The following is a 15,019-nucleotide window of genomic DNA, read 5'->3' as shown; positions in this document are numbered from 1 at the left end:
ATTTTTAAAATTCATATTTCCAATTTTAACCCTTGCCTACATATTGTTGTGTTCATGGAGACCCCCTCCCCTCCTTATATCTATATACTATACATAGAATTCCTCTTCCACTCTTCTCACATCATTTAGACACAACAGCCAATCACCATCCTCTATCACGGCAGGGAGTGACTGAGCATGTGCGTCCACCAGCACTCATCCCATTAGGTGGACGTGCACATTAATAAACACTTTGTACACCAGGTGGCGCCGGACTTTGTATATATGCAACACAGAAAAGTCAAAAAACCACAAACTGAGCAGATTTATCTTAAAAATATTACTTTTATTGTTCTGTCCGGAGTTGTAGGAGGTGCAGGAATGATAGAAAGACGCTGCCCCCTGACATTGCTCCTGGTGGGCCGCTGGTATAAAAAGATGAGATAAGGAATGTTACAGACCTCGTGATAAACAATCAGCAACCATTTTGTTTTTTTGTTTTATTATTTAGAAGACAAGAAAAAAAAAAACTGCAAATATAAGTTCTGCTAGGTGAATATATATTTATATCATAAACCCCTAAATTACGTACATAGTAACCCTCGTAAAGTTTTACTTTATTATAATTTGTCATTTTTTTTTTGGTCCTCAGGGAAAAAATAAAAACCATTATAGGGCGTAGAAAGTATCAAGACGAAGAACAGAGCGATTTCATGATCCCGCTGGGAATATACAAAAAAAAAAAATGGAGGCGCGACCTGGGAATGGGTGACCGTCATGCACATTGTGACGTGGAATGATAGGTTTGGTGTGTTTGTGCCCGTCGGGAAGGACGCGAGCGGTTGTAACAGATCAGAGCGTCTCATACCAGCTGCCTCTATAGTCGGCCCCCTCTTAAAATATTCTATGGTAAAACAGCTGGAGGCCGTAAAGCACCCCCCTCCCCCCACATTATGGATCTCTCCCCTGCCTGCAGTGCGGAGCCCTCCATGCCAGGACCTCACCGTGAGGCCATAGCACCATGAAACTACAATAAACAAGGGAAGAAGAAGACAACGTTAGTACTGGGCTGCGCGGGCACCGACCACATGCCACGCACAGCAGGGATTTGTAGGACCAGGAATAAATAACCCCAAGGACGGGAGAGGGAGGGGTTTGTGAGACCTGTACAAGGTGCGAGATATGAAAAAAAAAAAAAAGTTACCCCAGAAGCGCAGTCAACGTGCCAGCTGTGTGTGGAAGCACCCCTGCCCCTTAGCCATTGCATAGATAGCTTTGCAAAGGGGGGAGGAGCGGTCCTGCAGCTTCTGCTCTGTCTTCTCCTCCCTCCTTGCAAAGGGAACGAAAGCTAATGTGATCCCCTCCCTCTCCCCCTTGACAGGGGGGACACTAGTGACCCCATCTCCCCCCCCCCCCTGACCATCTGGCAGAGCTTCTCCCCTTCTGCAGCTGAGACATTAGTAGCTGATGGGGGGGGGGGGTAGGGCAGTGTTGGATCTCGTCCCCCATCAAGCTCACAGGTCGCTCTCGCCGTACAATGCAGTAGAAAAGGACTTGTAATCCAGTGCACCAGGCACTGTATCGGGACCGTGGTAGGGCGCCATACGAGAGATGCAATACTCTGCTTGGTCTGGGGGCAGCTCCCGGCACAGCTCTGCTGCTGTGATGTAGTTCTGGAAAGCAAAAGGAGAGAATGTTGCAAAATGTGTCTTATAAGAAGGAGATCTCTTACAAGTTGCAGATCAGGGACTCGCCAGGTGCATCAGACTCTTACCTTATCTCCAGCCAGGACCTTAAAGGAGGAGATGACTTGGTCCGCAGTGTCCGTGTCTGTGGTCTCTTTCGACATGAAGTCAATGAACGCTTGGAAGGTCACAGAGCCAGAATTGTTGGGGTCGACGCTGGCCATGATACGGTGAAATTCAGCATCACCCTGACGTAAGACAACCAGAAATCAGTGAAAGAAGAAGGAAGAAAGGGCAATCTAATACAGAGGAGACTAGGAAAGGACCAAGCGGGAATGACAGAGGGGAGACGCCTACCAAGCTGTATCCCGTAGAGATAAGGAGCGCTCGAAAGTCATCGGCATCCAGAGCAGAAAGTCTCTTCTTTTCCAAGAAACAGTAATAAAGAAAGGAAAAAAAGAATAGCAAACGGAAGGAAAGAAAAAGGAGCCGATCCGGCAAAGGAGGAGATGCATAAGAAAGCAGGAGACGGAAAGAACGGAGGGATGAGAAGAGGACGAGAGAGGGGAGAAGAGAAAGCGGCAGAGCATTAGTTTGGCTTAGCAGGGTATATCGGGTACCTGTCTGTCATTCTCCACATCATAGCCCAGACTGATGAGACAAGCTTTGAATTCTTCAGGTCCCAGAGCACCCGTATGATCCTGTCACGAGTAGAACATGGTGGGGGGAGAGGACATGAAGGCCCGAAGAGCAAGCGGTGGTGGGCAGGAGAAAGAGGCCATGAAATGGAGTGGAAGGCGATGGGTGGACGCCGTGGGCAATGGAAGAGAAACAAAACATTACGTTACGGAATGCATACAATGACTTGGAGACATGGGGGATGGACTCGGCGGTTTTCTGGGACGGACATGAGGAAGGGAGACAAAAGGGGACATGAAATGGGATTCCAAACCTTCTTCCTACATATTGCCCTGATCATATTACAAAAATGTTGGCTATCGGAAAATCATAGTGGGCCCTCACCTTGTCGAAGTGATTGAAGGACGCTCTGTACTCATGCATCTGCTCTTGGCTGATGCCCTTGGCGTCACGTGTTAAGATCTGGTTCTCCACCTCATTTATGGTCCTGGCGACTGTGGTGGCCAAATGTTCCCAACCGACACGGATGTGCTGTGAAAGGATTGCATGTCAGATTACATACAGATCAGGCCACCACCTACATACCAGGGCTCAGGAGCGTCCTCTCACCTCCATAGTGTAGTTTGTGTGCTTGTTATCGAAGATCAAGGCCTCCTGGATGAGCTGATGCTGCTGCTCCAGGGCGTCTATGTTGGGCTTGTAGTTTATGACGCTTTGTTCAAACTGCCTCAGGTGATTCATCTGATCTTCCAGGGTGCCATTCAGTTCAATGGCGATTCTTCCAATCTCCTGAGAACAACGTGGATATCGGGTGTTATAATAAAGGCAGACATGTATAGGGAGGTGCATTACGAAAACAAGGCAAAATAAAAATCACTTGTCAAGCGCCAAACTGACTGATGAGGTAGCCGTAGTTTACGCCAGGGCCAGTTGTGTATGTGAACTTGCAGGACTGTAGACCCATTAGGGTAGAGGAGGATTAACAATTGTATTTTATTTCATTTTACACCACTAGGTAATTTTAATATCCAAGGAAACTCCCATAAAGCTTAGCAGTACCAGGCATGCAGTTCCAATCTCATACACTAGGTGGCATCTTGGCCTAGTACTTCCCAGCTGACTCCACCCCACATAGGAGATGCCTGGTGATAATTATGCAACAAGAGCAATTAAAACAAATGCCCTGTACCTCCATCTTGGATTGAATCCACGGTCCCACCACATTCGCTTGCTTAGCAAACTGCAGACGTAGACGCTCGTTGGCATGCTGCTTCTCCTGTTCTTCTCTCAGGGCATTGTCTCTCTTAGGCACCAACTCTTGGACCTGGACATTAAACAGAAATTGGCATTTTACAAGTCTGTGCCCTGGCCACGCCGGGTGTATTCCAACCTTGTCACGGCCACTTACCTTCTCCCACTTAGAATTGATGGTCTGTGGGGTGATGGAGGTGTAGGGGTTCCCAGATGCCAACCTGATGTGGTTGATATCGGCAATCTTCTGAGCTTGGCTTTGGATATCAAGAATGGCTTCTCTCTCGCGGTCAGCGTCAGGCAGTGTGGACTTGAACTGCTCGTGGGCCGCAATAAGCCCCTGGAACAAAACAGAAGCGCCATCTCGTCTCTGTACATCAAGACCCAAAACCTCTGCGAGTATAGTTTAGTAGAAGCCTTACCTCAATCTCTTCGATAGTGTGCACAATAAACATGTCCAGCAGGTCCTCCGTCGCTCCCCCCATCCAGTTGTTGAAGGGCGCTGCTCTTTTTGCATATTCCAGATATAACTGGTCTATGGCCTCCAGATGCTTCTCTGTTCGCTAGAAGCCAAAAGTAATAAAAATCAATACACAATGGAGAGGGCCGTGCACTTCTAAGCCTTGCTCACCCATGGCGGCAGTCCTCACCTCTAAGGCCTCCCGTCTGCTGTGTGTCAGAGACCCCAATACGTCCCACTGGTCGCAGATCTTTTGGCAACGTGCGTTCACGCTGGGAGAGTCGTAATAATCCAGCTCACTAGAAGAGACAAAGACGGGTCAGGTAAGGCCTAGGCAGGGGTTTGGGATTCTGGAGAAGATCCTCACACCCACGCGCACCCCCAGCCCCCTCGGCTCTCCACGTGTCAGTGGAATAAAAGGATCTATTCACGCCGGCGATAGGCTTGGAGACGTGGAAATTGTGAAAGGCAGGCCTTGGAATGTCTTATAAAAGCGGTGAGCGAGACAATGATGGCTCTGTGTCTCTCACCACACACCTATGTCAGGACGCAGAGCGAACCCACACGGCATCCGAAACTACAAAGCCAAACCAATCTGTACAGGTCTCAAGATGTTTAATGCCTGAGTGTGTCAGGTTTATAGCAGAGGTACAGTATGGCGTAGAGCAGACAGTCGCTATTATGTAGATAGCAGGCGCCCGTCCTCATCACTATACATTACATAGGAGCAGAGCTCGGTATTGCACTTAACCTGGACTGACCCCAGAAGTGAATCCCAATATCTTAGTCCAGGTTAACCCCTTCTGACTTACTTCAGCTCCTGTGCGATGGCTGCTATCTGCTCCACTCGGTCCTGGTGGGCTGCCAGGTCACTTTCAAAGGCCTCATGTTTTTTAAGGAGAGCCTTGATATCTGCTAGCGTGGCCGTCTCGTAGTCCTTCTGTGCCAACATGGCCTCTTTACCTATTGAAACCAATGGAAGTAGTCATCCATCTTTTCTCCCACAGCTTTGCAATGAACGTCCCTGTCCGATGTCTAGTCAGGAGACTCACCCTCAGTCCAGTTGTCATGTATAGCTGCTTTCTGGCTGAATTTCTCAGCTAAGTGATCCAGCCTTGCTAACCTACGAATTTCGATTAAGAGCCATTCTTCATAACCCTTCTCTGCCTGCTCCAGATGCTGCCAGCCATTATTAATGTCCTGAAATTGGGGGAGAAAATGGAGTGAGAAGATAGAAAATAGTTGGTTCCCCAGTCAATGACTGTACTCATTTCCAATTAAAACCATGTCTACAAAACCAGCCATTCACCCAGAGACGCCATGTTCTACTCATCCTGGCACTCACCGATACCATCCTCCCCTCGGAGGGCATGAAGGCCGGCCTGTTACTGAGCCTCAGCTTGGTCTGTAAGGTGTTAAAGTTAATCTCCAGCTGGCATTTCTCCTGAACCTTTGGGGGTTTGTGCACGCGGCGATAGTCCCGGAAATCTTCAAGTTTTTGTTGCATATCATTCATGGTCTTCTCCGGCTGACGATTTTCCAGCCATGGGATTGTGCGGCGGATCCATTCCAGGAGCTACAAGAAGAGGAGGAAGACTTCAATGACAAGGATAGGAAGTATGGAGGGATAAGAAAGGGGGCGGAGAGCTGCAAAATCCAGGAAACTATGAAAACTAAAAATCGATTTCTTTGTTTTTAATTATTCCAAAATTTTCAGACTAGAAGACGGAGGTCGCCTTTAATACAGAACCTCACTAAACAGGGACACAGAGGTGACACTAGAAAACTAAGGAGACACAAAGGACTCACGTCACTGGCCAGTCTCTCATAATCTTCCATCAGATGCTCGTTCTCTTGATTCACGGCCAAGACTTTGCAGATTCTGTTGGCTGCCGTCTCGGCCTAAAGGAGGACACGTTGTTTAGAAAGATTGGACACTTGTCAGATAAATACAGGAGTCGAGTTGATAAAACCCCATGAAGATTTCTCACAAAATGTCATGGAAATGAACAAGGATCAGCCGTGCAGACCTGGCAGCCGCTCGACATGTCAGCAGCTAATACCCCAGATAAGAGCCGGGAGGCGAATAGACCGCAATACGGTGACATCTGTGGACACCACATGAAATATACGTGCACACTTCTGTGCGGAGATGTATCCTATGGATTTAGGTGATATATACATATACGGTGTATACAGACATTGTAAGCAGCGTGGACATAGAAAATGCAGCAATGCTGAGGCTAAGTTGCAAATAGACAATTTTACTAATGATAAATAACTTGTGGCAACTACAAGGTTAACAGGTACTTAGCCATAAATTGCATTGAGAAATATTAGGAGGAGGTTGCAGTTGATTAGTAATTAGGAAGGGAGGAAACTCCGAGGTTATGACCTCAAGATCAGGACAAGATCAAACACCCAGTAAGAAACGCCAGCAAGCCGCCGCTCACCTTCTGAGCACCAGAGAAAGCGTGGTAGAAGCAGGAAACGTAGGTCATTATGGCCTTCTCATCAGGCCTGAGAGTGCCCACAATATCTGTGCAGAGAAGAAAGAAAAGGACAAGTGGCAGGTGAGGAGGTGCAGGAGCGGCCAGGAGCCAGGTAAGGGCTTCTGTCCCAGATCTGCACCTCTCTGCCCTCTGGTCTGCACCAGGAATCATAAGATGGGGGTCGTTCATCACTCACTCTACAATAAGGAGATAGTGACTTCTACCACCGAGATTCCTGACACAGAGGCGACAACATGCCGTGCAAGTGCAGGGAAAGCATGAGGCATGCGGAAAAGAAAGCACAAGAGGAGACAGGTGGGGGCGCTGTGGTCGCCCCAAACACTACCTTCTGTGCTCCTGAGAAGGCGTGGTAGAAAGAGGACACGTATGTCATGATCGCCTTCTCGTCAGGGCGAGCCGTGTTGACTATGTCTGTGGATGAAGAAAATGGGTTAAGAAGTCATAAGGGAGCGGGGTCAATATCCGGGGGGTCCTTGGAAAGGGCTTTGGCTGAGAATAAAGAAGGGGTGACCACAGATCCAAGACTATAAAGCGGCCTGGGGTTCAGATACTGCGGAGACAAGGCCTTATTACGTAACAGGTCACAGGAGTAAGAAGAGCCGGAGATCCGTACCTTCAGCGTCCAACATCTTAGGGATATCCAGATACTTCTCCGCCACCTCGAAGGCATTGTTCAGATTGGTGACCGGGTCATCCTAAGACACAAGAAAAGTATAAGGAAAGGGCTTAATCCTGAAGGACATGGGGATGAGGTGCGGGCGGTAAGGGATCTCTCCTCACCTTTCTAAGCTTGTCGTATTCTATGAGCTCCGGTCTGTGTCTGTGGATCAAGGCATTGAAGGCGAGGCCGTCCTTCCAGCTGTAACAGGAGGGAGGACAGTTAGTATATAGTATACAGGCAGTATGGCAGGACGTCTAGCTATAGTTATCCGAGAAGCCGACCTCTGACCCATCCTAAAAGAGCCGAACCAATGTACAATGTACATAAGTGACCAACCCAAAAACATACACACTGTACCCAGCACACACAGAATAGCCCGGCCGTGGGTGCAGGGAAGAGCAAGATGGCGGCCAGGACACCGTATGGCTGGTGCTTGTAAGTTGAATAGGTTTACTAGCAGTGGATTTGGTAGCAGGACCCTCCGTGCAAAATCTGCCTTATAAATCTTCCTGCAAGTGGCAAATATTTTCCTACTCCCTCCATTCCTGCATTCTTACATGCCAATATGGGTCTGAGTCTGCTTTTTGTAGATACAAGATGGAATATAGACTTGTACTGTAAAGACCCGCTTCATCATGGGACAAAGCTCAGATACATTGCACCACCGTGGTATGTGCTAGTGCCATGAGCCCCTTGGTTATAGTGCCCCTGATTTACCTAATTCAGTTCCTATCCCAATGTCAGGCCATTAACATTGGGAAATCCCTTTGAATAGATAAGGTCTCGTTCACACTTTGCAAGGGCCATGACAGCAATAAGACATCAGATTTAGGTGTGAGAATATTGGTGCACAAAAGCTCATAACACAAGTGTGGACGAAACCCAAGACAGAGACCAGAAGATTGTGTCTATAAGGAGTCACCTGATGTGGAAGTTCTGTACATTGACATTCTTGTAAGGCGCCGTCTTCCTCTGACACCAGAGCAATAAGCCTTCCTTGGCTGAAGTTTCTGTGGAGACAGAAGAAGTCGCTGAGCACCAGGGGGGGGGGGGGGGGGGGGGGGGGGGGACAGGGAACGGTACGCAGTGATCCAAAATGTACAAGCACTTACCTTCCACGGAGATATCCTGAATGGCGAAGCGAAGGATAATGGTCCAGATCATTCCTAAGGTCATCTTTGCATTTCCATCCACAATTTCTAGAAAAGAAAGTGAAATTGAAAGTGATGCATTCAACACAATGCAAAACCTTCAAATCCAGGGAAGCTTTATTGAGAGCAGACACGGAGAGGTGAGAGAGTCTGACGTACCTTCAGCTCCGATGGAGACCAGCTTCACGCCTTTACTCGCAATGAAGTCCAAGGCTTTATTGACATTATTGATCTTGTGGACTCTCATCTTTCCTCGCTCCGGTTTGGGAAGACGCTCTCCTAAATAGATGAAAGGGAATGTAAGTGAAGCGGCCGACACGTTACCGACCCCCGATGATCCCCGCCTGACACCACCACCCACCTGAAATAACCTCCAGGAGTAACATCAGCTTTAAGCCATCTCTGAAATCCTCGTCGATATTCTCGATCTGGGTGCCGGCCTTCCGCAGGTGGGAGTTACACCAAGCTGTGAACGTCTGCAGAGAAAACACAATTCAATGAATAAGAGTCCTAGAGCAAAGATAAAGGTGAACGATAAGTAGCAGGGGAGGGGAACCATCTGAGAAGCAAAAACCCAAATCAGCAACCTGATCAAGATCCAGACAGTGCTCAAGTCAAGGCAGAATGCTCCTTCCATCTTGACAATTGGGGTTTCCCGGACCCATCTTGTCCACTATGGAGGGGAGGGGGCTGCATATGAAAGTCTCTCCAGTCACCTGTAGGGGAGTTTCGAGACGCGAGGCCTGTCTGCTCGGTCGTCTTAGAATTGCCATAGACGTACAGAATAGGATGGCGCTATATAATATATCCCATAATCAATGATTGTTCTTATATTCTCAGATCCGAGGGGGGGAGGGGGGGGGGGGTCACTTAGGACTTTGGCATCTTCACCTTCTCCATGTTTATGAGACAAATCTATGAGAAGAGCCTGAACTGCTCAAGTAGGTTTGGCTGTAAATCTTAAGAAAAATAAAAAGATAAGACCAGACAATAGACCCGCGCGTCTTCCTAATCCATCTATACTCCTAGTGACTCCAATAAAGCCGTGCAAGGACATCGGGAGACAAGGCAGTGACGGCCATGTTTGCTATGCAATGTTATAATGCTGTGCGTGGAATGGCCCAACACCGCCAGGGCCCAGAGCAAACATTAGGTCTAAGTGGACCATAAACCTCCATGGTAAACACTGGATCCATGGTCATAGCGAAGCCTCATAGCTCAGGTATATCTGCCCAAAGGTGGATCGCATGTATAGAATAAGATAATCCTGGAATAGTCCGACCATGGGGACAGTCAACGTGTTACACGTCTGCTCACACTGGCGTCAGACTTAAGAATTGCACTACAAGTACTTTCCTTCCTGCCAAAGTAATGGGCACCACAATGAGAGCAGTCGGGGCCATCACGATGGGGACCAGTTGGACAATCCCTATGGGGGACCAGTTGGCCCATCCCTATGGGGGACCAGTTGGCCCATCCCGATGGGGGACCAGTTGGCCCATCCCGATGGGGGACCAGTTGGCCCATCCCGATGGGGGACCAGTTGGCCCATCCCGATGGGGGACCAGTTGGCCCATCCCGATGGGGGACCAGTTGGCCCATCCCGATGGGGGACCAGTTGGCCCATCCCGATGGGGGACCAGTTGGCCCATCCCGATGGGGGACCAGTTGGCCCATCCCGATGGGGGACCAGTTGGCCCATCCCGATGGGGGACCAGTTGGCCCATCCCGATGGGGGACCAGTTGGCCCATCCCGATGGGGGACCAGTTGGCCCATCCCGATGGGGGACCAGTTGGCCCATCCCGATGGGGGACCAGTTGGCCCATCCCGATGGGGGACCAGTTGGCCCATCCCGATGGGGGACCAGTTGGCCCATCCCGATGGGGGACCAGTTGGCCCATCCCGATGGGGGACCAGTTGGCCCATCCCGATGGGGGACCAGTTGGCCCATCCCGATGGGGGACCAGTTGGCCCATCCCGATGGGGGACCAGTTGGCCCATCCCGATGGGGGACCAGTTGGCCCATCCCGATGGGGGACCAGTTGGCCCATCCCGATGGGGGACCAGTTGGCCCATCCCGATGGGGGACCAGTTGGCCCATCCCGATGGGGGACCAGTTGGCCCATCCCGATGGGGGACCAGTTGGCCCATCCCGATGGGGGACCAGTTGGCCCATCCCGATGGGGGACCAGTTGGCCCATCCCGATGGGGGACCAGTTGGCCCATCCCGATGGGGGACCAGTTGGACCATCCCGATGGGGGACCAGTTGGACCATCCCGATGGGGGACCAGTTGGCCCATCCCGATGGGGGACCAGTTGGCCCATCCCGATGGGGGACCAGTTGGCCCATCCCGATGGGGGACCAGTTGGACCATCCCGATGGGGGACCAGTTGGACCATCCCGATGGGGGACCAGTTGGACCATCCCGATGGGGGACCAGTTGGACCATCCCGATGGGGGACCAGTTGGACCATCCCGATGGGGGACCAGTTGGACCATCCCGATGGGGGACCAGTTGGACCATCCCGATGGGGGACCAGTTGGACCATCCCGATGGGGGACCAGTTGGACCATCCCGATGGGGGACCAGTTGGACCATCCCGATGGGGGACCAGTTGGACCATCCCGATGGGGGACCAGTTGGACCATCCCGATGGGGGACCAGTTGGACCATCCCGATGGGGGACCAGTTGGACCATCCCGATGGGGGACCAGTTGGACCATCCCGATGGGGGACCAGTTGGACCATCCCGATGGGGGACCAGTTGGACCATCCCGATGGGGGACCAGTTGGACCATCCCGATGGGGGACCAGTTGGACCATCCCGATGGGGGACCAGTTGGACCATCCCGATGGGGGACCAGTTGGACCATCCCGATGGGGGACCAGTTGGACCATCCCGATGGGGGACCAGTTGGACCATCCCGATGGGGGACCAGTTGGACCATCCCGATGGGGGACCAGTTGGACCATCCCGATGGGGGACCAGTTGGACCATCCCGATGGGGGACCAGTTGGACCATCCCGATGGGGGACCAGTTGGACCATCCCGATGGGGGACCAGTTGGACCATCCCGATGGGGGACCAGTTGGACCATCCCGATGGGGGACCAGTTGGACCATCCCGATGGGGGACCAGTTGGACCATCCCGATGGGGGACCAGTTGGACCATCCCGATGGGGGACCAGTTGGACCATCCCGATGGGGGACCAGTTGGACCATCCCGATGGGGGACCAGTTGGACCATCCCGATGGGGGACCAGTTGGACCATCCCGATGGGGGACCAGTTGGACCATCCCGATGGGGGACCAGTTGGACCATCCCGATGGGGGACCAGTTGGACCATCCCGATGGGGGACCAGTTGGACCATCCCGATGGGGGACCAGTTGGACCATCCCGATGGGGGACCAGTTGGACCATCCCGATGGGGGACCAGTTGGACCATCCCGATGGGGGACCAGTTGGACCATCCCGATGGGGGACCAGTTGGACCATCCCGATGGGGGACCAGTTGGACCATCCCGATGGGGGACCAGTTGGACCATCCCGATGGGGGACCAGTTGGACCATCCCGATGGGGGACCAGTTGGACCATCACGATGGGGGACCAGTTGGACCATCACGATGGGGGACCAGTTGGACCATCACGATGGGGGACCAGCTGGACCAGCACGATGGGGGACCAGTTGGACCAGCACTGTCTGCAGTGATTGTTCACAGGGATGGACTAGATTTTTTAGGCAACAAAATGATATTGTTTTAGATAAAGATCACTTTATAAATTTTTACGATTTTCTTAAGGTCTTGCGATGAGACCACCCATATCCGGCCGGGGTGTATCTCCTTGGCATCCAGTTCTCGGCCTTTACTACATGCCATAAATACTTGTGTCCGCTCCTCAGGAATGTCACACAGCGGAGCGGCCGGGTAAATGATTACACCAGGACCTCGGCCCAGAGGATGAATGATTCACAACATGGTGCAAGGCAAGAAGGAGTAGAAAGGTCTCCGAATCTGTGCACGACATGGAATAAACATCTCAGGACATGGCACCACCCAAGACATGCCAGCTGAGGAGGAGCCAGGGGTGTAGCCGACATCTCACAAGAGGGGCGAGGTGCCAGCCAAGAGACCTCTAGTAAGACAAACATTTCTGGGTCATTTCCTGGGGCCCCTTCCCCCCACACTGAGTCACATCTCCTGAAATAGGCGCTCGCAGGCATCTCCGCTAAACAATGCCTTCAGCTTAACCCCTGCATGCCTGCTCGCTCGCTGCAGAGACTGACCCACGTTAATCCCTTTATTTGCATGCAGCTATTTTTATTGAATACTTTGTCAACAGAGCTGACGCTTTAGCTGAATTATTCATGGAGTAATTCCTCATTTCCATAAGAATGCCCGGGGAGATGGCACTTATTATTCTCTGCCGCCATTTTCAGGTTTCGCATTGCTGCAATAGTTGGGTTAGGAAGGTGTGAATACCTTTACAATTGCACAATCTCAGCACAACAGGGCGGGTGTAGTAAAGGAGAGAGGGAAGGTGCAGGCACAGCCCGTCATTGCATCAATACGGCGAGGGGTGAGGACATCCTTGGACTCGGCACCTGTTACAGCGCCGGCTTACTCATAACACGCTGGCAAATTCTTCCACCTGCAGAGCAGAAGTTTCCATTGTTCTATTACAACACCCTGTTCCCCTATGCTGCGGGACCTGCCCAGCGAGAGCACGTCAAGGCTCTAATTCCTCACATTCTTGCACCTTTCAGGTCACAGTTTCACCAGAAAGGTAGAAGCGTCCTTGAGATGGGGGCAGGTGAGGAGTTTGGAATGTGAACCGGCTGCAGTACGAAGCACTTCCCCCTATGTACACACCCTGCGCGCTCTGTGCAATGACTTGCCCCGCACCCTGCACGCTCTGTGCAATGACTTTCCCTGCACCCATGACTGCCGGCCACACCTAATGTGCTCACTTATCTGGCTTGCAAGACCCTCGGTGTTTGCAGAGATCTTCTGCATTGCACAGAGGCCATCTTATATACACAGTGACCTGATCCTTTAAGGGCTTGTCTAGGCTCGGTGATGGTTAAGCCATCAGTATCAGACAGTTGGATGACATTGGTATAAAGAATTGGGCATTTTGCTTTCCAACATCCTTGATCCTTTGTTCTCAGAGCTAATCCCGTCTAGCAGCAGTCTATTCCCTACCCATTGAGAACACATGAAAGCTTGGCGGACCTCAGTATGGGCACAGGCTGGCCATGGGCTATTGGTCGTACATGTCCAGCTTGCATCCATTTCCTTTCAATGCAAATTGCAGAGGAGGCGACACCCTGTACAATAAAGCGCCTTCGACTAAGTCGTAACTTGCATAGACAAGTAATAAATGTATACACCATGTGATGTACAACCCCAGACCGTAGGTCACAGACACAAGGGAGAAGGGCCATGTGTGGTCCGAAGATGATTTACACCAGTCACTCCGGCGCTGCTCACTTTATCGTGCCCTTGGGGAACGGGCCTCATCGTTTCGCAGGAATATCCTAGGAGGAGTCAGGAAGAAAAAAAATGAATGAATGTCTGAGGTCGTTTTCCTTATCGGTGTACTGGGAATCTGGCGCTGTGCACTGGACACAGCCGAGAGGCATTTATGACATTGTAATGAAAGGTCCATACGTCTCCCACAGTCACCATCTGACCAATAGCTATTCCTTCCGACTCGCTACATACACAGGCATGCTCGGTTCTACCAAGAGCGCTTGCATTGTCAATGGGGAGACAAGTGTAAATGGCTGCCAGGGGAACAATATCCAATAATACTTTTATTTTAAGGCTGCCGGCCAACCCCAATACTTTTCATACCAAGCCCTAAACTATGCACAGAAGAGGTTTCGCCTCACATTCTGCAAGCAGATCTGTCCTGAGACTTGATATCGAGTCACTAGAATACGTTGCATTTCAACAGTTGCAGAAGATTCTGTACAACCCAAGGACCCTGCAATCCTTGTGGCCTGGTATTCGGTGACCCAGTATCAGGTACATACACGGATGAGGCCGGCTGTTCCCCCGCCCTTCCTGCCTCGGGCTAACCAGTATGGCTGGCATTAGCTCAGCCCAGAGGAATGTGGCACAGACAAGTCGTGAAATCAGTCATTCATCTGAACAAGGAGGGGGGGGGGGGGGATGCAAGAAAGATTCCTATGACTGTGGCATCAAAGCTCCGGCTTGTAAATCTAAATCCACGAGTGACGTGTGCGCTTCTAGCTGGACAAACAGTTGCATTTTGACAGGGAGGGGCAGCCCCGGGGACAAAGGACGCTGACATGTTCCCCGGTCAAGTTTGTCCATGGGAGAAAGTACATGAAAAATGCATGCTCTGTAGCATCTGAGCAGAGAGCTGCAACCGAACCTTGTACAAGTGAAGCCACGTGACGTCTGCGCGAGCGAGCGGCTTCCTGGACTGTAATAAAACCTAAAGCAGAAAGGTGCGGCAGGAAGCCCAAGCTCATGCACAAGTCCTGCTCCATCCATAACCTTGTAAGCACCTTATCGTTCGGAAGGTAGAGGCAAGGCAGGAAGCCGGCGAGTTCACGGCGGTCAAGTCGTGGCCATCAAGAGACGTTCACACTGGGTCTACAGAGGCCGTTTTTGGAAAACTCTGAAGACAGAAGCAGAA

The 15,019-nt window shown here is 51.1% G+C and overlaps 1 protein-coding gene across 6 annotated transcripts in view; it reads right to left on the bottom strand.

The window, feature by feature from the left end:
• Positions 1-304: 304 nt before the first annotated feature.
• The window catches only part of ACTN4 (actinin alpha 4), a 32,214-nt gene continuing 17,499 nt past the window's right edge, over positions 305-15,019 (bottom strand). The window contains exons 2-22 of one of the 6 annotated variants that reach the window (XM_075259179.1): positions 8,701-8,815; positions 8,499-8,618; positions 8,301-8,387; positions 8,111-8,198; positions 7,308-7,386; positions 7,141-7,222; positions 6,853-6,938; positions 5,824-5,916; positions 5,360-5,590; positions 5,067-5,214; positions 4,827-4,977; positions 4,205-4,313; positions 3,977-4,117; positions 3,712-3,894; positions 3,493-3,627; positions 2,913-3,092; positions 2,688-2,834; positions 2,285-2,365; positions 2,022-2,087; positions 1,754-1,912; positions 305-1,652 (exon numbers count right to left, since the gene is read on the bottom strand). In XM_075259179.1, coding sequence (XP_075115280.1) covers positions 1,494-1,652; positions 1,754-1,912; positions 2,022-2,087; positions 2,285-2,365; positions 2,688-2,834; positions 2,913-3,092; positions 3,493-3,627; positions 3,712-3,894; positions 3,977-4,117; positions 4,205-4,313; positions 4,827-4,977; positions 5,067-5,214; positions 5,360-5,590; positions 5,824-5,916; positions 6,853-6,938; positions 7,141-7,222; positions 7,308-7,386; positions 8,111-8,198; positions 8,301-8,387; positions 8,499-8,618; positions 8,701-8,815 — 2,640 coding nt within the window. In that variant the 3' untranslated portion in view covers positions 305-1,493. Of the gene's footprint in view, positions 1,653-1,753; positions 1,913-2,021; positions 2,088-2,284; positions 2,366-2,687; positions 2,835-2,912; positions 3,093-3,492; positions 3,628-3,711; positions 3,895-3,976; positions 4,118-4,204; positions 4,314-4,826; positions 4,978-5,066; positions 5,215-5,359; positions 5,591-5,823; positions 5,917-6,467; positions 6,554-6,852; positions 6,939-7,140; positions 7,223-7,307; positions 7,387-8,110; positions 8,199-8,300; positions 8,388-8,498; positions 8,619-8,700; positions 8,816-15,019 lie in introns of all 6 variants that reach the window. The other 5 variants (XM_075259180.1, XM_075259177.1, XM_075259178.1 and 2 more) reach the window with 5 other exon arrangements.

Source organism: Leptodactylus fuscus, chromosome 11 (genome assembly GCF_031893055.1).
Source record: "Leptodactylus fuscus isolate aLepFus1 chromosome 11, aLepFus1.hap2, whole genome shotgun sequence".
In the NCBI taxonomy this organism is placed as follows: domain Eukaryota; kingdom Metazoa; phylum Chordata; class Amphibia; order Anura; family Leptodactylidae; genus Leptodactylus; species Leptodactylus fuscus.
Note: the sequence above shows the minus strand (reverse complement) of the source record. Positions and strands in the feature narration are given on the sequence as shown.